The following is a 23828-nucleotide window of genomic DNA, read 5'->3' on the forward strand; positions in this document are numbered from 1 at the left end:
AATTGATTCAACTCCAGTTTTTGAGTAAATCTCTCCTGTGTTCCATTTCTCCCTGCTGACCCCCAGTCAGGTCTCAGGCCCACCCATTTGTTTTGGTGCTGGACTTGGGGCCAGATCACCTGCTTCTGACGCTTTTTGTTGCTGTTGTTGAGTCACGCTAAGTCATGTCCGACTCTTTGTGACCCCATGGATCACAGCATGCCAGGCTCCTCCGTCCTTCACTATCTCCCGGAGTTTGCCATTGAGTTGGTGATGCTATCTAACCATCTTATCCTCTGCCGCCCTCTTCTCCTCTTGCCTTCAATCTTTCCCAGCATCAGGGTCTTTTCCAACAAGTCATCTCTTTGCACTGATCCATGAAGGGGTTCTGCCACTTACAGGCTGGACACAACCCCCAGGTGCTTCAGTTTTCCTGTCTCTAAAATGGGAATTTTGACAGTACCTCCCTCCTAGGCTTGCTGTGAAGATACAATGAGTCGATACTTGTTAATGTGCTTATGTCGAGGTTGTATATTGCCACTCTGGTTATTTAAGTTATATGCAGAGTACATCATGTGAAATGCTGGGCTGGATGAAGCACAAGCTGGAATCAAGATTTCCAGGAGAAATATCAATAACCTCAGATATGCAGATGACACCACCCTTATGGCAGAAAGCAAAGAGGAACTAAAGAGCCTCTTGATGAAAGTGAAAAGAAGAGAGTGAAAAAGCTGGCTTAAAACTCAACATTCTAAACATGGCATCTGGTCCCATGACTTCATGGCAAATAGATGGGGAAACAATGGAAACAGTGAGAGACTTTATTTTCTTGTGTTCCAAAATCACTGCAGATGGTGACTGCAGCCATGAAATTAAAAGATGCTTTCTCCTTGGAAGAAAAACAATAACAAACCTAGACAGTATATTAAAAAGTACAGACATTACTTTTCCAACAAAGGTCCATCTAGTCAAAGCTATGGTTTTTCCAGTGGTCATGTATGGATGTGAGAGTTGGACCATAAAGAAGGCTGAGCGCCAAAGTATTGATGGTTTTGAACTGTGGTGTTGGAGAAGACTCTTGAGAGTCCATTGAACTGCAAGGAGATCAAACCAGTCAATCCTAAAGGCAATCAATCCTGAATATTCATTGGAAGGACTGATGTTGAAGCTGAGTCTCCAATACTTTGGCCACCTGATGCGAAGAGCCAACTCAATAGAAAGACCCGGATGCTGAGGAAGACTGAAGGCATGAGGAGAAGGGGACGACAGAGGATGAGATGGTTGGATGGCATCACCGACTCGATGGACATGAGTTTGAGCAAGCGCTGGGAGCTGGTGATGGACAGGGAAGCCTGGCGTGCTGCAGTCCATGGAATCACAAAGGATCGGCCACATCTGAGTGACTGAACAACAACAACAACAATATGCTTAGAGAAGGAAGAATGGCAAGAAAGGAGAGGGGATTGGCACCCCACTCCAGTATTCTCGCCTGGAGAATTCCATGGACAGAGGAGCCCAGTGGGCTACAGTCCACGGGGTCGCAAAGAGTCAGACACAACTGAGTGTCTAACACTACACTAATGTGCTCAAAACAGTGTTTGGTACATGGTAAGAGTGAGGGCTGACCTTTCCTGCATATTGGGATAGGTCCTCCACTTTAGTTTTCCTTTAGGCCTGAACCTATTTACTGTTGGTTTGGAATTCTCACCCTCTCCTGTTTACACTTACTTTGCATTCTGTCCCCCTCATCATTGAGTCCCTGGAGTTCACTTGCCTGGCTGACAGGGTCTGGATTCAGGGGGCACTGCAGAAAGGGGAGGGTGGGTGGACCTGCCACTTCTGTCTGGGAAGAATCATCACCCCCAGCATTCACTGGGTCACACCTGGTTGCCTAGCAACCAGCAACACACATCTCTGCCTCGGCTCACAATTATATGGAGAAACAAAATGTTCCAGATGAACCCTCAAATCACACATCATTAAGTTCTGTTCAGCCTGGGGCTCAGCAACAAAGCCATAAGGAACAGAACAAAGCAGCAAGAGCTTTGGGGGATGGAGTACCGTGCTAGGAGACTGGGGCTGGGCTTCCAGCCATGCTGACCCCTGGTTGGCTAGGTGATACCGAGATCCTCACCCAGGTCCAGGTTCAAAAAGTGGCCCTGTCACCTGCTCACTGGCTGAGCCATACCCAGTCAGTGCCCTGGTATCTCCTCACCTGCTGGAGTTCAGATTTGGTCCCTGCTCTGCAGGGCATGGTGAGAATGGATGAGATAACACACTATGTCCTTCGCCTGTTCTCAGCTCTCCAGCATCCACCCCACTAGGGAGGAAACCCCACAGTTCTGGTGCTCCCCTGGTCGTCCAGCCCCTGCTGACTTCCCCTCAGGCCCCACCTCCAAGCCTTTGTCCACGCTTCCCCCTCATTCCATGGCGCAGCCTCCCTTTCATTCTGCAGGTCCTCTCCGCCTCCTGATCTCAGGATCTCCAGTGACTGTTCTGTTCTTCCTCCCCCGGCACTTGCCTGTTTCCCCAGAGCCGTAATGACAATGGACGATCTCAATTATTTCTCCATTTTCTTAGCTTTTTTTCTTGCCACCCATACTCAAACACAAGCCCCATAAGAGCGGTGACATTTTTTATTCCGTTCACTGCTGCATCAATTCCTGGGGCCCAGAACTGTGTCTAGCACATGATAGGTGCTTAAGGACCATCTGCTGCATGAATCGATGAACAAATGAAGGAATGGTTCCAATGCCTGGCACTTAGTAGGTGCTTGGGACCTTCTTGCCTTTTGTTTCACTTTAGGCTTTTCTACAAAAGGAGTTCGCCGACACCCTTAAACCCTGTATGCTTGGCCCTGCATTTACTGGAGGCAATTCTTTCTTAGATATTTACAGCAAAAGGTAAAGATATCCATTAACCAAGAAACACGCTAGCATGAAATCATCATTCTGTGCACTTTTCAGGGACAAAACTTCAGGACCTGTCATGAAGGACTCTGAAATTTAAATACACAAAACAGGGAGAGGAAATAACATCTAAGATTTGCCGGCCTCTAGAACACACTGGAGAGAGGGGACTTGGGCCAGGCTGGCTTGGGTTCAGATGTTACTTCTGCAACCTGTTGGTGAGTGACCTTGGCCTTGACACTGTGTCTCAGTTTCTTTGTCTGTGAAACGGTGATAATACTAGAAAGAGATACCATATAAACCGCAAGTCCCCCCCAACCACTCTCCACTGCTCAGAATTAAACCTGGGGGCTGGGACTCACTGCAGCCCCATGGGTGGTCTCCATCAGCCTCCCACATGGCGGCTGCATTTTCTTTGCTACTGTGCTGAGGCCGGAAACACAGCTGGCTTCCCAAGATGGTAATTGTTCGGACAATTTAGGAAACCTCTGGGGGAGACAGAGAAGCTGGCAGTTCCAGATCAAACAGCCAGCTTTCCCGGGAGCCCGTTGTCAGAACATCAGAGGGACGGTTTTGCAGCCTGGCCTCATATTAACTGCGGCAGTCAGAAAATGGATTATTCCAAACCCCGGCGTTCACTCACTCGACACTTTCTCCTTGTCTGGGTAATTAGATCTCCCAGGACTTCAAGAGGATGCTGGCGGCTTCATGCCAGCTCACATGTCCTTGAGGCTGGCAAGGGGGCAGCAGGGTGTGTGTCTCTGTTAGATCGCAGCCCCTCTTGGGCCGGCCCCCTCCCCCCAGGTCCTAAGCTGAGCGGGCTGTGGGTTCCGTTTGGGGCAAGTGGACTAGGGAGCCCTCAGCATGCCCACACATATCTCCATCACTCGCATTTTCATTTATGTAGAATCTTTGTTAGGTGCTAACTTTTCAGAGGTGCATGAGACTGCCCTTGTCCTCAGGAAGCATAAAATCCAAAAGTCTAGATAACTAATGAGAACCTACTGTATAGCTCTGTATACAGTACTCCCTACTCAATGCTCTGCATTGACCCAAACAGGAAGGAAATCCAAAAATGGGAGGATATATGTATGTGTAGTGGATTTACTTGCAGTACAGCAGAAACTAATACAACATTGGGAAGCAACCACGCTGCTGTTGGTTAGTCGCTAAACTGTGTCTGACTCTTTGTAACCCCATGGACTGGAGCCCGCCAGGCTCCTCAACCCATAGGATTTCCCAAGTAAGAAAACTGGAATGGGCTGTCATTTCCTCCTACAGGGGATCTTCCCAAACCAGGGATCAAACCCACGTCTCCTGTGTCTCTGCACTGGCAGGCGGATTCTTTACCACTGAGCAACATAGGGGATCAGAAAACTCCAGAGAGCCGGAGGCCTACCAGAACTCAACCTTAGCCAATCTTGGCAAGCTATTCATAGGCGGCCACTCCAGACTCCCGAGGGTCCCCATGCAGCCTCTTCTACCTGCAGGGCTGCTTGGGAAGACTCTGCCCTGAGATACTCTCCCACTGGGATTTCTGTCCTCTTGGGAGAATCTCTAGGGTGGGCTCAGCAGGGTGACGGTTCATTTCCCTCCGTCCCTGGAGAAGGTAGGAGCCAGCTGGGGCAGGATGTACATGGTGTAACTGTTTTAAGCCCCTATACAGGGTGGCTGGTTCCTTTCATTCACTGTTCTCACAGTTAAGCCCTGGATCCTCTTTACAGGGTTTCCCTGGTGGCTCAGATGGTAAAGAATCTGCCTTCAACGTAGGAGACGCAGGTTCGACTCCTGGGTTGGGAAGATCCCTTGGCGAAGGAAATGGGAGCCCACTCCGGTACTCCTGCCTGGGAAATCACATGGGCGGAGGAGCCTGGCGGGCGACAACCCCTGTGTTGCTCCGTGTTTCAGGCCAGGCCATCCACATGCTCTCTCCTTGGACCCGGAGTCAGCAATGCAGTGGGATCAGCTCCCATCTTCTTGTGAGACCCTGTTGCTAAGTATTCAGGCACTTTTGTGATCTGGCTGTTAGAGGCAGCCGTCATGAGGAGTCAATGATACAGAGTTCCAATTTCTATAAATCATATTTAAAAGGGGAACAAGTGGCCCATGCTTTAAAAGGGGAACAAGTGGCCCCTTCCTAACTATTTTCCTGCCTGTCACTATGCTCTGTTCTCTGGAGCCCACCGAGTCTACCCACAGAAACGCCACGTAATGGTGTGGACTGTGGGTCGTCTCCCAGTCTCACATTTTGTGCCATCGTGTTCGTGACGCTGTAGGGACACTTACGCCATGGAAATCAGCATGCGCCACAAACGAGGACTCCTTACCACCCCAGAGAGCTATGTGCTAACCACCCACCAGCCCAGCGCTGCCCGAAATAGGGAACAACGCAAGGACCCGAAACAGCGGGAGTGGATTTCTCCCAGCCTGCGTGCCCCCCAGGGGCATATATTCCTGGTGTCAGTCCTGCCATCCAGCCCCACGCATCCCAATTTCCCTCCAGAAAACCGAGCTCGGTTTTCCAGCCTCTGGTCTGACTTCGGGGGACCATGCCCGTTCTTCCCTCGGATCTGCCCCACCACTCCTGTTGCTCATCACCAACGCACCTCAGCTGACCTGCCTTAGGACAACGTCCCCACCAACGCAGAAGGACAAGTGGAGAGAGAAACCATCACCCTGAATCTTACCCATAACCCCAACACTGGCACTGGCCTCCCATCTGTTTCTACGGAGTTGCTGCCATGTACCATGCTGAACACGGCTTTTTCACACTGCACCGCATCACGAGCCCCATACACGTTGCTTCATGCTCTTTGCAACAACAATTTCCCACGATGTTCCATCAGGCATGTGGAGAAGCTGAAGGCGGCTTAATTGCTCTCCTAATGTTAGGCATTTAGGAATTACTTAACATCACACAGGGAAACGGTTAAGAAAAAAAAAAAAACTGGGACTTTGGGTCAGGAGAAGAGTTCTCATGTGGTTTTAGGCCAGAAGGCTGTGTGAGTTTGGGGCAAGATCTTTCCCTCTCTGTGCCTCAGCATCTTAAACCTATAATATGTAAATAATGATGATGATAGTAATAAGAGTAACGGCAGTTTCCGTTCCCTGCAGGCTTCCTGTACTGAGCTGTGTGTTCTTACACTAGCTCATTTATTCCTTACCACGGATCACGAACAAGTACTATTTCACAGATGAGTAAACAGGTTCTGAGAGGTGAAGTCATTTGCTTGGCACAACACGGCGAGTAAGTAAGTGGCACAGCTGGGATCAGACCCAGGACGCCCGCTGCTTAACGCGTAGGCTGCCTCACTGCTTCCTAACGCACACTGGGATGGGCGCTCGGAGACGCATGCATCCGCACGGAAGAGAGCTCGTCAGCTCTCACCACAGTCCTCCTCTGTCCCCCCGTGCACCCCCACTTTACAGGAGAGAAACTGGGGCTTCAAGCACAGAAAGGATCGTCTCAAGTGAGAATGTTCTGGGTGGATTGTGCCCCTGCCCAAGTCATAAGGCCTGGAAACTTAGGGTGGGACCATATAGAGCCACCACAGAGGGGAGCAGTTGCTCACTTAGGATGAGGTCTTGCGGGTGGGCCCTGTTCGAGGATGACCTGTGTCCTTATGTGGAGGAAATCTGCAGTCAGAGACAGACACACACAGAAGGAAGATGGTATGAAGACACGGGGAGGACGGCCACCTACAAGGTGAATACCAACGAGGCCCGACTGGTCTACTGTGCCATTTAAAGCCTGTGCTTTATTACTTTTCTACCCGGGTGATCTGTCCGCTGGTGGAAGTGCGATGCTCAAGCCCCCCAGTACTGTTGTGCTACTGTCGATGTCCCCTTCTCTGTCTGCTACCATTTACCTTGTGGATTGAGGCACTCTTACGTTGGGTGCATAGATATTTACAATTGTCACGCCTTCTTCACCGACAAGGTGAAGGAGAGGGACCTGGGACAGATCCTCCCCTCACAGCCCTCGGAAGGAACCGGCTCTGCCGACATCTCGATCTCAGACTTCCAGCCTCCAGAAAGGTGAGACAACACGTTTCTGCTGTTTAAGCCATTCAGTTTGTGGTCCTCGGTTATGGCAGACCCTGGAAATGTACACATCCGTGCAGCAAGGCGGGGATGGAAGAGAGCTGACATTGTGTGGGGAGGTGGGGAGCCTGCACGAGGCAGGGGGCGGGGAAGACGAACATCTGCCCCCTTCACCACGTGCAGGGATGCCTTGGGGCCCCTGGTCCTGGGTGAGGACCTCACCCACCGCACATCTGGGCAGGTCCCTTCCCTCCTGGGCCTCAGTGCATTCTGGGATTGCTGGATGAGATGCGCCCTGAGAGCCACTCCAGACCTGTGGTCCCCACGAGTCTGAGAGTCCCTCCGGCTCTTGTCCCAACCACCCTGACCCGACTGAGCTGGTGTGTGTGGGGGCAGCCCCAGGGAAAACACCATTCTGCTGTTTTGTCCAACAGAGGTTTCCCAAGAGCTCGGGAAGCAGCCTTTGTCCAACAGAGGTTTCCCAAGAGCTCGGGAAGTAGCCTGTGCCCCGGGCTGTTACTCCTTCACTGTCCTCTCTGGACCCTTCCTGGCAGCCTTTATGTCTGATTGCCTCTCCAGTGTCAGACACCTTGATCACACCCTGCCTGCAGGTGACTCTCTCCTCTCCTCTCTGACTTCTGCTTTGCTGGTTGCCTTCTCCCTTACCAGCTGCAGCTGCACTTGATGAGCACCGCAGGAGAGTTCATTCCTGTATGCTCATGGAGTATACTCTGTGCCCAGCACTGCTCCAGGCACTAGAATACGGCAGTGAACAGCACAGGCCCAGACCTCTGCCCCACTCCCCCATGCAGCTTTGGGACTTCTTAGCAGAGTCCCCGGAGAAGGCAATGGCACCCCACTCCAGTACTCTTGCCTGGAAAATCCCATGGACAGAGGAGCCTGGTGGGCTGCAGTCCATGGGGTCGCTAGGAGTCAGACACGACTCAGCGACTTCCCTTTCACTTTTCACTTTCATGCATTGGAGAAGGAAATGGCAACCCACTCCACTGTTCTTGCCTGGGGAATCCCAGGGACAGGGGAGCCTGGTGGGCTGCCGTCTATGGGGCCGCACAGAGTTGGACACGACTGAAATGACTTAGCAGCAGCAGCAGTAGCAGCAGCAGAGTCCCAAACTTCTCTGTTGTCCCAGGCTTCTCTGTACGCATCTTTGTCATCTAGCTGCTCCACCTCCAGGCCTGCCATCCTCTCATTTCACCACAGCCTTGTTCCTCTCCTCGCTGTACAGTCTCTACCGCAAGCAGCCAGCTCTGTCTTGAAAACCGAGTCTGCACGACCCTCTCTTGCCCTTGACTGTCCAGTGCAGCCTGGGTCCTCCTCTCCGCCACCGGTCCAGCCAGGTCCAGCTGTCACCTCTCTTTCAGATGCCTTTTCCTCCCTCCCCGCTGGCTTTATTTCATGGGTTATCTCCCCATCCAACCCAAACCCACGGCTGCCAGCTGTTCCAGCTGCACTGTTCCTCTGCTTGAGGACCGTCACGGCCTCCCTCCTGCCTCTTCATTTAAGCACAGAGGTTGTGGCTGAATATGTGGAGTCCTGGCGTGGACTCTCGAATTGCTGGGTTTGACTGTCACGCCTGGTTTGGATTCCTCCACCCGTTCGCTGCGTGACCATGGGCAAGTGATTTGCTGTCTCTGTGCTTCGGTGTCTTATGAAAATGGGACCACTACCAGTGCCTACTCTGTAGGGTTGTTGGGAGGATCAAATGAGGTGACGACGCGTGCAAAGCTCTAGAAGAATGTCTGGAGCATCTACACTGCTCTGCTCCTCTTAATTATTATCACTGCTGCTGTGGTTCCCTTCTCTAAGCCCCAACCAAAACAGAATAATTGGCTCTTCGTTTTACATAGCCTTCTGCTCTGCCTCTGTCCACACTTTTCCCTCCACATGGAGTGCCCTGCTCCAACGCAAACCTTGCATATCCCTCAACGTCTTGCTCAAATACCACCTCCTCCATGCAGCCCTCCAAGATCCCCCCAGCTGGAAGGGTTCCCTTCTGCTTCTCCGTTCTCTGGCGTCTTGTCCAAAGCTATCCTAGAGAAAGAGCAGAATCTTCTCTGCTCAGAAACGGGTCCCTTGGAACATTTTCTGGGACCACAGAAATTTGTAAGGGGCCTCCCTTTGGGGTGGAGGTTGATGCTGGCAGGTGGATATGAGAGAACCATCTGTGGAGGCCCTAATTTCCACTGACTATAATAACTACAGATCTGAAACCACAGCAGGGCTTGCAGTGTGCCAGGAGGAGTAAGATAATCATTGTGGAGGTGAAGGGGAGGCTGTGTAAGTAACTCACCTGCCCCACTGAGGCCTCCCCTGTGACAGGCAGGCCCAGAGGGACAGGTGGCCTTAGACCTCTTGAGTTTTGTGGGACCCAGGCCAGGTGGACACCTGACATTGCCCTAATGCTAAGACAGCCCAGCCTGTGGTTGCTGAGCAGCATCTCTCATCCCTCAGCCCACTTGACAGACGAGGAAACTGAGGCTCAAGAAGGCAAAGTAACCAGAGACTGGTGTCCAGGGCTCTGGGCTTCTGAAGCCAGAGGCAGACTGCCCGGGACCGCCCACGGAGCCAGTGTGAGCAGGACTCTGAGACTGCCTGGTGGAGACGCTGGGGGCAGGCTTGGTGCAGGGCCAAGGGCGCTGCCCCATCAGGGCTATGGTGGGCCTGCCACACCCTAAGGATGGACGTTACAGTCTGTCAAAGGGAGAGGGACCTGGGGACTGGCTCTGAGCCACTCACCCTTTGGCCAGTGTGACGTCTGCACCACTGGGGGTAGGTGTTGGCCCCAAGGACCTGGAAGAACCTGAGACCCCTAGACTTGCTCTCTTCATTGGCACTCGGGCTTTATCAATTGGTAGTCTCAGTCAACAGGGGCCAGAGTGAGGCTGGTCCCCACTCCAGGCCTTCCAGCCCTGTGAGTTTCTTACACAGGTGAGAGGGCTACACACAGGAGCCCAGGCTGTGATCAGTGGGGCGGGTGCAAGACGAACCTCCCAAGGTCCCACTGTGGGCCAGGCTCTCTCCGTGCATTTTCTCATTCAATCCAGAGACCAGTATGGATTCTGGGGGCTGGAGATTACCCATTCCACTTAACAGATGTAAAAACCAAGGCACTGAGAGTTTATAGAGCCAGAGCTCCCACCCAGGCTTTAAGATACTACAGTTTAGTATCTTTCTATAATATTAGAGGTTTTCAAATTTTTTTCTTTTCTTTTTAAAAAAAAAGTATCCCCCACCTTTTTTTTTTTTTTTAAAGAAAACTTACTAGATGCTTCACAATGCAAAACAGATTTTTAAAAAAAGAAGAAGCTGCTCTGGAACACAGTGGGCAGGAAGGCCAGAGCCCCAGCCACTCAGCATCTGCCTGTCCCCTGGGGCACTTCCATGGAACCCCAGGGAAACCAGTGTGAGAACCGCCTCACCCAAACCTCAGTCCCCCTGCCTTTAGCGAGCTTTTTGGCTTCCCAGGCCCCTGGAGAGGAGCTGTTCTCAGACCTCTCTCATGGAGCTCATGGCCCACTTCACATTCATGTGGACAGCACAGCATAGACAAACGTAGCCACGATCAGCAGGCTGACATTCTGCACACACGGCATGAACACACCGGCTAAAACCCAGTCCGTGGACCGGTCCTCTCCCCTTGAGACACATGCTAGGTCCCAGCCGCGATGAGTCCCTCATCTCTCCCTGGGCACGTTCTGGCCCTTTGCTCAAGCGGCTCCTCTCGCTGAGAACAAACTCCCTCTCTGGTCACTGCGTGCTCAACTCCCCCCACCCTGCCTGGGAGGAGACCCAGTTCAAAGGACGCCTCTCCTCACTCATCTCCAGTCGGGCAGGGATCACCCCCGCCTTTGTCTGGAAGTGCCCTCCCTCTTGCCATAGAGTTATTCTCAACAGCAGCCAGAAGATGAAGGGGGCTACCTGGGTACATTTGGGTGCCAGCCTGTCTGGGCACCCGTCCTGGCTGGGCCCCTTGCTAGCGGTGGGGCCCTGAGCCCCAATTTTCTCATTGGAAAGCTGGGGATATAAGTAGTTCCTGCTTCACATGGGTTTGAGAGGATTAACAAATATACTGTCATGAAGCCTCAGCAGATGGGCTGGCCCTCTATGAGCAGTCAATATGCGTTAAGGAGTCAGCCACAGCTGAACCATGTATCACAGCTGGACCTGGAATCACAGCTGGAACTGGAACCACAGCTGTGCCCATGACCACACCTACACCTGGAATCACAGCTGGACCTGGGACTACAACTGTGCCTGAAATCCCAGCTCTATCACAACTGGACCCGGGGTCACAGCTGGACCTGGGATCACAGCTGGACCTGGAGTCCCAGCTGGAACTGGGATCTCAGCTGGACCTGGGATCACAGCTGGACCTGGAACCACAGCTTGACCTGGAACCACAGCTGTACCTGAAATCACAGCTCTATCACAACTGGACCTGGGATCACAGCTGGACCTGGGACTACAACTGTGCCTGAAATCACAGCTCTATCACAGCTGGACCTGGAACCACAGCTGCGCCTGGAATCCCAGCTGGACCTGGGATCTCAGCTGGACCTGGGATCACAGCTGGACCTGGAACCACAGCTGGACCTGGAACCACAGCTGCACCTGGAATCCCAGCTGGAACTGGAATCTCAGCTGCACCTGGAATCCCAGCTGGAACTGGAATCAGCTGGCAGTTTTATCACAGCTAGACTGGAAGAGTCTTCAAGGCAGAGGGATTAACAACCCAGCTCTGCACCTCCATTTCCAGGAACTCTTTGGGCAGCTCTGGAGCAGAAGGAGGTCAGGAAGGGGCTCCTCCATCCCAGACCCTGGACCACTAGGGAATGGAAGGCTGCCCCACCCCGGCCCTGCCCACCTGACTTAGATAGAGACGCTGCCCGAGCAGCAGACAGAACCCAGAGGAGCCACGTGGCCCACGCTGGCACACAGTAGGTGCACAGCACACATCTTTTCAGTGCATGCCTGTGTGTTAGCTTCCACCTCTGCTCAGTATGACAGATGCGGGGTAAGAATTGGACAACCTTGAATAGTACCTGTATCCATTGGTTCTGGAAGGTGGGTATTCTTGTCACACCATTTACAGACAGGAAAACTGTGGCCCTGGATCAAGGGCCCCCGGGTGGAGTTCTTCCCCTTCCTTCTCTTTTCTGAGGACAGAGTAGGCACTCAGTGTTTGAGGGCACATTCATTCTATAAATCAAAGGTGCCTTCAGAGTACAAATCAGGACCACCTTCCTCTGTATGCCGTGGTTTCCTGCACACAGGGGCTGCTGGGAGGCCCCAGTAAGAAAGACTGGCCCTGAGAAGTCTGCACCCAGTAAATTACAGCCACTGGTTGGCCTAGGGACGCAGGCTTTTTGGATGGTGGGCTCGCCTGATGAGAGGCCCACCTGCAATGCGGCCCCTACCCCGTATCCTCCCTGCCCCTTCTCTTTGCCTGATTACGAAGCACTGACCAGGCCAAGCAGTACTGGTCAAGGTCAAGGAACATGCAGTTCCTGGAAACCCACCCCCTCACACCCCACCCCGACCCCCCCATTCACCACCCCGGCCAGGAGCCCCACGAGTGACAGGTCAGGCCCCTTCTCTAACTGTTCTGCACTCTCCTGGCCTCCCCTGAGCCTATACAACTGTCTGTCCAGCATCGACTCTGCTGCCCCAGCCTGGGAAGACAGAGAGCACCACGTATCAATCAACACATGGGTTTATCTCATGGATGATTCAGAAGGATGTGCAGGTGGCATTCTGGAAGGCGTCTACAGGCGATTCATCAGACTTTCACGGAAAACTGTGCTTCTAGGGGATTTGTTTTTCCTGATGGTACTGGGAGTGAGGGGAGGGGATAGAAGCATTGCAAGTCAAATACAGGGCTCACTTTTGGAAACCCACAGACTCACATGTGTTGCTTAGGCCCCTCACCTGCCCAGAAAAGCTGCCTCTCTCTTCTCAACCCATGTGAACCCAACCTGTCCCTTAAAGTCACCCAGAGCCCCAGGCTGACGCTGAGATCGCACCTGCCATGTGCCAGGCACTCGGCTCTTGACACACTTTACCCCAACGCTGGGAAGGACTGGAGGCAAAAGCAGAAGCGGGCGGCAGAGGATGAGGTGGCTGGATGGCATCACCGACTCAATGGACATGAGTTTGAGTAGACTCTGGGAGATAGTGAAGGACAGGGAGGCCTGGCATGCTGCAGTCCATGCGGTCACAGACTCAGACACAACTTAGCAACTGCACGACAATGCTCTGATCCTCCCAGCAACCCCGTGAAAGAGGCCCTGTTATTTCCTCCGGTCACAGATGAAGCAACGAAGGTACAGAGAGGTTAGACAACGGCCCAGTGTTCCACAGCTGGATGAAAATGGAGCTGGGACTTGACCCTGACACTGAGTCAGCCCCTTCACTTCTGGGACACTGGCCAGAGACTCCCGCCCCCCAGCCTGGATGCAGCCAGCTTCCACCTGCTTCCCAGGTGTAATTATTAGCAGTGTGTGGTTTGGCTGTGATCACTCCCCAATTGGTGCTCCCAATCCTGCCTTCACTCCTCAGCTGCCTCCTTGAGTCTATCTGTTCTCCCCATCCTCCAGGGCGTGGAGCATGCCTACCATTCCTCTATACCTCCCCTGCACACAGTAGGACTGCACCCTTCTGGGGTAAGCATGTGACCGGATCTGACCAATCAGACTATTCCCACCTCCAGCCACAGGGATTGGTTCAAGAGCGGCTCCAGGTGGCCCTTGAGGGAGTCTGTTCTGATACTTCATGGAGTGGTGGGGGGGCCCTGAGAAAGAGGTGACTTTGGCTGCTGGAGCCCTCATGGGGTGAGGGCCTGTCTGAGAAGGAAGCCAACACAGAGGACAGTGGAGGCAGAAGACAGCAGGAGAGGGATGAACAAGCCCTTCTCAGCATCAGAGGCCCTGGGTCCACCCATGCCTGAGGCCGGGACAATCCCTGGACTTCTCAGTTGCACAAGCCAGAAAAAAATCCTTTTTTTGCATAAGCCAGTTTGAGACACATTTCTATCAAATAGAATCCTCTGTCCGTGGGATTCTCCAGGCAAGAATAGGGGAGTGGGTTGCCATTCCCTCCTCCAGGGGATCTTCCCAACCTAGGGATAGAACCTGGGTCTCCTGCGTCTCCTGCATTGCAGGCAGCTTCTTTCACAGCTGAGCCACTGGGAAAGCCCCAAATCGAATCCTAATAGATAGAAATACTCAGTAAATACTGAAAGATGATGACTTCTTTGGTAGAAAACCTTCAAAGCACTTCCAACTCAGTGTCTCCAAACGGTGGGAGAGGGAAGTAGCACAGTCCCATTTTACAGGTGAGAAAACAGGTCTGGAGAGTCTAAATATCTTGCCTAAAGTCACGATAGCAGTGAGGCCAGAACGCCTCCCAGGGTGTCATGCCGGCCCCTCCTCTGCCCCTGGAGGTATTCAGAAAGTGGTTACATTTCCTCAGCCTCTTACATACTTGGGTGAGCTCTGCTCCTCCAGGCCTTGCAGCTGACAGAGTCCCGGGCAGCTTTGCGTGAAGACCAGGGGTGGGGGTGGGGGAGTGAAGGGGTGTTAGTGGGTCGGGGCAGGGAGATGTTTCCCCTTCTCTCTGGCCAGGCTGTGAATTCCCCGAGTGGATCCTGTGTCTGCCTGGGACTCTGTTGCAGCTGGGTCTGCCTCAGGTTCCCTGGGGTCCCTGGGGAGACAGAGTGTCACGGTGGCAAACAGGAGACCCCCCCCTCGCTGCCTTCCTGCTCTCCCCCGTGCCCAGTGGGCGGCAGCCCCGTGGGCAATGTGGGCCCCAGCGGGTCCGAGGGGCGTCTTGTCCATCACCGCGTTCAGTCCACGTGGGGTCCCATCCCTCACCGTCTGTCCTCCTGTCCTTCTCTCAGCCCCTGTCTCTCCCCCACTCGGGCAGGGCCGCAGGATTCATACAAAATTAACTGGAGGTTCCGTCTCACAGCACCCCGCCGGATCCAGTTCCCAGCGCACCCCGCGGCTGCCCAGTCTCCTCGGTCCCCTTTCTCCCCTACCATGAAATATGCAACGCGGGGAGCACCGTGCGGGGCCTCTCTGGCCGCCCCAGCTGACAGCCGGTGGTGCAGGGTCCAGAGTGAAGGAGAGCGCCAGGCGAGCTGAGTGGCTCCGAGCACTGCTGCCCGGGGCTCTGCAGACTGAAGCCGAGTGTCCCCTCAGGGAGGTCCTGTCCCCGGTCTGCAGCCTTCCACACCCCACAGAGAGGGACACAGAACATCCACTGCTACTTCCTCCTTCCCTTCATTCTGCCAATATTTTTGACCTTCCAACTGCTGGAGCAGGTGCTGGGGACACTGGAGAATGACAAGCAGCTCCTGCGCCCCAGGGCTCACAGACCACCCCAATACCCACTACCCAACTTTCTGGATAATTCGAAGCCACCTCCTCTGATAGCACATTGACTCTATGCTGGGCACCATCTCATTTAATTGCCTAATTCTTGCACAGGGATGGGGCCAGAGCATGTTGTTTTTTAAAAAAGAGACTATTTGGGTATGATAATAACAATGACAGTGATCATCATTTTGTGTCTAGGGGCTGCCACACACAGGGCTAAACCCTTCAGATAGGTGATCTGATTTACTTCTCACACATTCCATAAGGAAGGTAGTGTTATTATGCCTATTTCACAGACATGACAACTGAGGCTCAGAGAGGATTCACTGAGCTCTCCCAGTGTCTCTCAAAGAGTAAGCCAGCCAGGAGTCAAACCTGAGCATCAGGGGCTTTACTGCCCTAGGCTGGATGGGTGTGCAAGGAGGCGGAGGGTGGAGGGCACCAAGGGAGGGGCATCACCAGGATGGAAGAGGACCCACAGTGGGAGAGGAGAGCAGGGGTGCTCGGTGGCCCAGAGAAATATCCAGTATTGCCAGGCTGTGGGCTCTGAGCTCGTGGTTAGGGTGGGCGGCAGGTGGTGCCCTGGGTGGAAGTTGACCTCTATGGTTTCAAATCCCCTCGATCGCCCTCAGAAATCTTTTTGTCTAAAAGTAGCTCGATTTTCGGGAGGACTGGGGCACTTTCCCAGATTTTGACTCAGAAGCTACCCCCTGCTGACGTCAGCAGATGAGGACAGAGGGTGTCGGGAATGGCCCACCTGGGCCTCTGTCTGGAGCCAGGGCAGCCCCGGATCACGGGGCTTTGGAGCCACAGGCTGGGGTGGGAGGCCAAGCGTTGCTCTGAGTCAGAAGAGAGCCACCCAGGGCAGGACAAAGGCTGCAGGGGAGAGAGAAGACGGAAAGTGCCCTGGCGGCTCCCCTGGCAGACAGAGGGCACCTTTGCAGGACTGTACCCAGGTTACACACGCGTGGCTTGGGGCTGAGGCATGGCTGGGCGTGGAGCCTCACACAGTTGTGTTCAAAGTCAGCTCTGCTGTGAGCCGTGGTGATGACTTCAGCCCTCTTGCTTCCCATCTGTGAAATGGGTGACATCACCTGCATGCAGGAAGGTGGGTGATAAGGATGCAGAAGAGCCTGGGAAAACATGTGTAACACCAGCTGGGACACGGGCCACGGTCCCGGAAGAGTCGGGTTCTAGCCTTTCTGGAAATCACCGCTACTTCTTCCAAAGTAGTGACAATCATACTGGAAACAACAAGAGCTGATGCTGGCTGAGAAGGATGCACACGCTGGGCCTCACTCGTGTGCCCGCCCTCACTCGGTGTTCAAAATCTGTGTAACTGACGGGGAAACGGAGGGGTTCAGTCTCTGGGGCTGAACCCTAACACAGCGCTGTCCTTGCGCCTGGTGGATGCTGTGTTAAACTATTTCACTTTATCCTCATCACAGCCCTATGAGGTAGTCACTAGTACTTTCCCATTTTTTCAGACGAGAAAACTAAGGCACAGAGAGGCTGGGTAACTTGCCCAGAAACACACAGCTGTCAAATGGCCCAGCTGGGATTTGAATCCCCGTCATCCAAGTCCAAGGGTGGCATTACCTGTGTTCGTCCTTCCTCAAACCTCCCCCAGCCCCGTCTGCAACCTGGGAGATCCCTCAGGGCAGCAACGCAGCCCTGGTTAATCCCACTGTGGGCTTTCCCCCTCCTCAGGGACCTTTCAACCATCAAACATCTCACTTGATGCTCACGAAATATTAGGAAACCAAGGTCTGGCGAAGTCAGATAAAAGTCTCAAAGGCATACAAATAACAGGTGGCAGAGCTATAGCCATTATCGCTTCCATTTTACAGATGAGAAAACGAAGTCTCCTTTATTTTTCTTTTCACATAATGCCTCACTTCTTGCAGCGCACCAGCAGTCTGGGGAATTCCACCTAACAAATGCTGCTCTGTGCCACATCACGCACTTTCCCTTTCCTTTCCTCCTCCTTCAAATACCAGGAAGTCCACCCACCTCACTTCTCTGATCCCTGGGGCCCTTGGCTGCAGTAGCTCTGGGATTTGCTGTTGTGGCTTGCTCAGCCACTTGAGAGCTGCTCTCTGTGGGCCGGGGACTCAGTGGCCACATCTCAGGGTTATCAGGGACAGTTACCCACCCTTCTCTATGCCAGGCACCAGGCTGGGAGTGGGGTGTCCAGAAAAGGGCAGGACGGGGCTCCTGTCCTTAGGCACGCACCTGCTGCCCCGCCCTGGAGTGTGGCTGTGAGCCACTCAGCATCCCAGAGCCTGTCAGCTGGGAGGGGAGGCTGGGTTTCTTAACCCGGGGTCCAGGGCCCGGCTTTGAAGAGCTCTGCGAACCTGCTGGCAGTGTAGACCACACTGCGGCACGCTGTTGGCTGTTTTTCTGGGCAGGGGACGGGCCATAGCTTCCATTGGGTTTCTACAGAGTCTGGGGGTCCAGAGACACTTAAGAATTTCTGACTCAAGAGAATCTCCTGGTCCCACTCAAAAGGCAAAACCATTGGGACAACCCTGTCTCCTAGCAGGCTAGTTGCGCCAACCTGATGGTGGAGGACAGCACAGACCATTCTGCCATGGGTGGGTGTTCACAGGAGGCTGGGGCCAGGAGCCCCCCAGGCCAAGCCCACTCTCAAGCCCTGAGCTAGAGTCACACAGCGAAGAAAGGATGCTTCCTCTGTTTCTACTCTCCCCACCAAAACCAAACCAAACAACATCAAAGAAGAAAAAGGTGTTTCTACACTTCTGCCTAGACTCAGCAACATGGGCAAAATGTCAGTGACAGGAGCCAACCTGGGAAGAAGGACTCATCTGAGCTTTGCCTCCTGACCTGAGAGAGGCGGGCCCCAGACCAAGAGAGACACTGAACCCCAGCACCGCTGGGCACATGGATGCCGGTACAGTGAGGGACCGCCTGGCCCCAGCAGAGCGGCGAGGCCCACGGGCAGCCTCTGCAGGGAGCGGGTTCAGGGTTAGTGCCCAGCAGTGCCCAGGGCACGGGGGCTGGAGTTGGGAGATGGTGTGGGAGTGATCTCCGGCCTCAAATTTGTCGCCTGTCAGTAGGGGTGAGATTTCAGACACTGCCTGCCTCCCAGATTGTGGCCTATCCCTGGAGGAGGATTGTCATCCACTCTCTTTAGAATAACAATGCCTGCCACACATTGAGCACCTACTGTATGCATGCTCGGGCTTCCACTAGGCACTGTAAGATAAGCATTAGCCCCATTTTCCAGAGGAAGAAACTCAGGCAGCCTCTTTGTGCAAAACTGCAGCACCAGGGCAGAGTGCCTCACACCTGAGCCTGAGGGGTGTATGTCGCGAACGCTTCTCTCTCGTGGTGAGGGGAAGGTGACTGAGGGGAGGGGACCCAAACTCAGAGCTCTGGTGCCCAGGCTAGGCTGCTGTCTTTCCTCTCTGCCCTGCAGCAGACAACCTGGCCTTGGTCCCCTCCAGGGGAGCCCCCAGGAGGCTGAAACCTCCGCTCTCTGGAGATCACAGGCCTGCTCATTGGTAGCGCTAGTGGTAAAGAATCCATTCGCCAATGCAGGAGACATAAAAGATGGGGGTTCGATCCCTGGGTTGGGAAGATCCCCTGGAGAAGGAAAAGGCAACGCGCTCCGGTATTCATGCCTGGGAAATCCCATGGACAGAGGAGCCTGGTGGGCTACAGTCCATAGAGTTGCAGAGAGTTGCCCACGACTAAAGCAACTTAACACGCATACACAAGAAGGCCCCATGCCATCTTCGAGGTATGACACACACGGGCGTCGTCACCTTGCCCATGATGGCCCAACTTCCTGCCTATCTGTCATCCTAGAAGCTTCATGGCTGCCCCAGACTGAGGGATCCCCAATCAGGGTCTGGACATGCGAGAGTCGGACATGACCAAGCCCAGTGGCGGGGGGCTGGGGAGCTGGAATCGGCTCATTGGTTGCATGCTGAAGCCTGGATACAGAGATTCCTGGGGCCCGAAGCAGGGAGCCCAGGGTCTCATTGACCCCTGAACCCAAACCCCAGGTGGGAGCCTTCCGCACCTACCTTCAACAGGAGAGGTTTTGAGGCGTCGGCAGATGGCGTCAGTGTCCCCGTAGGTCTCCTTGATCTTGACCACGGCCTCGGTGCCCCGCAGCTCCATGAGGGAGCGCAGCTCCTCCATCGTGCACCCAAACTCGCCCCCATGGCTCGACTCGTTTCTTTGGTTTTTGGAGTAAAAGTCGCTGTTGGTCATGTCACCCATGTCTGCTGCAGTCCCCGCTCGGGGCGGGCCCAAGGGTCAGCGCTGCACAGGAGGCCGCTGGCTGATGGCTCTGCGTGTCTGTCCCCGGCACAGCCTCACTGGACAGCTGTGGCTCCGGGCGGCCAGCTCCAGGGGGCGGCCGAGGTGGGCTGGCGACAGTGGCGGTGGGCTCCGAGGGGCGTCCCCAGGCGCGGGGCGAGGTCCAGGGGCCGGAGGGGCTCAGGGCTGCAGACCCAGGAGTCTCCATTCAGTGGGGCCCATGCTGCTTCCGGGAGCCGGCATCTACATGGTCAGGGGTGGGGGCTCCTGCAGGGACAAGCACAGAGAGTAATGAGGGTCAGGCACTGGAGGCCTCAGGGGACAGGTGCTCAGGAAGGTACTCATGTGCCAAACACACACACACACACCCTACCCCAGATAACACCCACTACACGTACACACACCTGGATACTGATGTTCATATAACACCCCACTGTGCACCAGCACACACCGTAACCCAAACGCACTGATGCCCACCGGGCACTCCACGCTATCCCTCCCCCAGGTACAGCCTTATGCATCCTCATAACACACTCTACACCCCCAACAGCCCACTGTGCACACACTGACCTCATGACACGAACCCCGGTATACACACAGCCTTCGACATACAGCTCAGGGTGCAACACCCAACCCGCCTACTTTAGGACCTAACCAAAGCCACACACACTCCCCAACACAGGGCCCCCCTTCGCACACACCCTGGTGGACACCCCTCCCCACATGCACACTGTCACACGTAGTCACATCTACAGGCATCATCTTAGCCCCACCTCCTCCCCTCAGAAACACCCGTGCTCACAACCCTGTTTGCACACATGCCATGCCCACACAATCGGGGCACAACCCCTTCCCCCAAAGTTCACAGCTCCCAGGCTCCTTCCCCCAGCACAGATGTTTTCCCCATCCAGGTCTCCTGTGTCTGCTGATACGCACTGTTCTCCCCATAGGCATGGGGATGGAAGAAAGCCCCCCGCCTCCACCCGCAGTCCGCAAGCACACTGATCAAGGCCCTCGTGTCCTGGTGAGAGGATCCAGCTCACGTACATTCAACAGGATGTCACCGTGGCCATCAGCATGAGCTGGGCGCCACAGAACCCTCACCTGGGGGCCCCGCAGTCCAGCACCACGGACAGCGGCTGCCACGTCCCTCGGGGAGCGCCGAGCACGGGCGGCTTCTCCCTGCCCGCCCGGCCACCCTTGCAGGAGTGTGGCATCTGTGAGGCTGCCAGGAGAGAACCCAATCCACCCAGACACCCAACACCGGTGGCCAAGGCCCCGGCAAGCGTTGGGTGACAAAGGGCCTCTGCTGAGCTCGGCCGGGCCTGGCACGGGGACTGGCCCCGCCCAGCAGGGATGGACAGCTGGCCATCCGAGGCCCAGGACAATGAGGGTGAGGTGGCGGCAGGCAGATGGGACCAAGCCCCCACCCGGGCCCCAACCCCAGCCCCAACGTGTCCCTTCCCCTGCCCCTTCTCTTTCCTTCACAGTCCTTTCCTGTTGCACAGGATTTTAGAGCTGGAGGTGATTTCAGGGTTCCTCTCATTTTCCTAGGGAAGAACCTGAAGCTCAGAAAGGGAAAAGAACTTGTCCAGGGACACAGAGCAAAGGTGGATGGAGCCCAGAGGTGGCCTGGATCTCCCGGCTCCCAGCCCGTTGCTCTTTCCCCTCCCACTAGGGGGCGCTCCCTCCTTTCTCGCTGAAGACCAGGACCGATGGCGGAGGAGCAACACAGGATTCCAAATCACAGCAATCCGGGTTCAAACCCCGGCTCTCTCACGTCCTGGCTGTGGGGTCCTGGGTGAGTCCCTTCACTTTTGCGAGGCTCGGTTTCTTCGTCTATAAAAGAAGTCAGTCTGCCCTGGCCCCTGTGACCTCTCAGTGTACTGGAAACTAATTATGAACCCTGTTCAAATCCAGTGCGTGTCCACTGGGGGTGCAGGGCTTCCCAGCCTGGGGCAGGGGGTGCTGGAGTCACAGGAGAAGCCTGTCATGCCTCAGAGGGGGGCCCTTCACTCAGGGATGCCGTGGAAGCCTGGTTTTTGCACTGGGGCTGACCCGTGTCACGTGGAGTAGAACTTACAATGGAGCCGATGCCTTAAGCAGAGGCACGAGGCATCAAAGTGTGTGCTTGGGGCTCCCGCCCACAGTCCTGCAGGAGCGCTCAGGGTCCTCGGCCACCCAAGCACACCCCGCCCCTAAACCCATGAGTTTGGACCCCAGTGATACATCTCTGAGAGGAGCAGGTGAGGCAAGGACCAAGCAGGGCTGTGTGCAGAGATGCTGTAGAGGTTAACTGGAGGGGCTCTGGAAGACACAGCCTCTGGGTTCAAGTTCTGCCATCTCTCAGCAGAATGGGAGGCAAATTAACTTCAGTTTCATTATCTTTAAAAAAAAAAAAAAGCAGGGAGGGTAATAGTATCTACCTCGTAGGTATTATGAGGCTTACATGCATTATTTAATGCAGAATATTTAGAATCAAGACAAGCACATGGTAAGCACTAATGATCATAACTATCCACAAGCACTTTTTGCGACAGATAGTCTTCTTATTCCCTAGAACACACACAGCGACTGAGACCAAGAGAGGTGAAGTCACTCATCCAAGGTCACAGAGTTAGTGAGTGGCAGAGCTGGGATTTGAACCCAGGAGATCTGGATCCAGAGACATATTCTTAATCAGGAGGCGATGCTGCCTTCCCTGGTAGTATCTCCCTCACGGGGCACTTAGGATGCTTAAATGAAGTGCCATATGTGACAACAGTGCTTCGCAAACCATGAGGGACTCTCTAACCCCGAGGTGCTGTTTTCTCTCTGTCCTCTTGCTACCTGCGGCGTGGCTTACAGGCACCGATAATTACCTCTCTGACACCACGAGCTACGAGAACCGTTAGCAGTAATTATATCTGTGACAACAACAGTAGGCATCAGTTAATGGGCGACTGGTGATTTTAATGGCTGTTGTGTGAAGAGGAACAATGATCTTCAACCATTTATGCATCCACCCTCCCATCCATCCATCCATCCATCCAATCATCCATTCATTAACTGTGCTGTGGGCACCTACTTTGTGCCAGGCAGTGGATAATCCAGACATGGGTCCTGCCCTCCAGGAGCTGACAAGGGGCAAGAGAGACAATCAAAAGACCTGTTATAACATGATGGGTTTGCCACAGCAGGCAGTCAGCCCCAGATGCTGTGGATATCTAGAGCAGGAAGATGTGATCGGGCCCAGGGTATCAGGGAAGATTTTTCTCTTAATATGAGCAGGGAATATAGTCTTCCCCTGCAGGAAAATGGGCTGTGTGACTTTGGAGAAGTCACCTAACCTCTCTGGGGCTCATGTGCCTGGTGAGGTTGGCCCATCTGCCTTACTGGCTGCTGTAAGAACCCACAGAGACCCGGTGTATGGGTCTTTCTGCAGCTCCTGGCCCCTGGAGCAGACGCTCTGCAGTAAACTGGCTTCTGTGCCTCCTCCCACCTCCCTCCTACCTACCCCTCCTGTTGCTGGTAAGTGTACCTCCCTCAAGGTTGCAACGAGGTTCATTTGCAGCCAGCTCTCAACAGCACACTGACAGTGCCCCTGTCCTAAGTAATGGGCACACAGGCTGCTGTGGACTGAATGTGTCCCCCTGCCCCAAGTTCATGTGTTGAAGGTCCTAATCCCCAGTGTGATGGTGTTTGGAGGTGGGGCATTTGGGAGGCAATTAGGTCATGAGGGTGGAGCCCTCATGAATGGGACTAGTCTTCTTATAAAAAGAGACTTGGGAGAGACGATCTTTCTGGACTGTGTGAGGACAGTGAAGAGACAGCCATCTGTAAGTCAGGAAGTGGGTTCTCACCAGGAACTGAATCTGCCGGTAACTTGATCTTGGACTTCCCAGCCTCCAGCACTATGAGGAAAACAACTTCTGTTGTCTAAGCTGCTCAGTCTATGGTATTTTGTTCTATAGCAACCCAAACTAAGGCATGGGCCTGGGCAGGGTAGAGAGCCAGTCCTAGGCCCAGAGAGGTTAAGCAACACACTAGGGGTCACACAGCCAACTGGGGCCACAGCCCCTTGAAAAGCTCCTCCCCGTTTTCCAAGCTCCTGCTGGGTGACCAAGCCTCTTTCCTGCCTGGGCCTGTTTCCCATGTGGAAAGTGAAGAGACTGGAGCAGTGTTCTCTGGGGTCCCTTCTGGCTCTGATACAACAGCCCCTTTG

At 54.2% G+C, this 23828-nt stretch overlaps 1 protein-coding gene across 19 annotated transcripts in view; it reads right to left on the reverse strand.

Moving 5' to 3' along the window:
• ATP2B2 (ATPase plasma membrane Ca2+ transporting 2) overlaps positions 1 to 23828 on the reverse strand; it is a 381296-nt gene that overhangs the window by 104295 nt on the left and 253173 nt on the right. For all 19 annotated transcript variants that reach the window (NM_001191245.3, XM_024982981.2, XM_059879841.1 and 16 more), the window contains one exon: positions 19387 to 19891. In NM_001191245.3, the coding sequence (NP_001178174.1) occupies positions 19387 to 19585 (199 nt within the window). In that variant the 5' untranslated portion in view covers positions 19586 to 19891. The remainder of the gene's footprint in view (positions 1 to 19386; positions 19892 to 23828) is intronic.

This window comes from Bos taurus, chromosome 22 (genome assembly GCF_002263795.3).
Source record: "Bos taurus isolate L1 Dominette 01449 registration number 42190680 breed Hereford chromosome 22, ARS-UCD2.0, whole genome shotgun sequence".
NCBI classification, from domain to species: Eukaryota; Metazoa; Chordata; class Mammalia; order Artiodactyla; family Bovidae; genus Bos; species Bos taurus.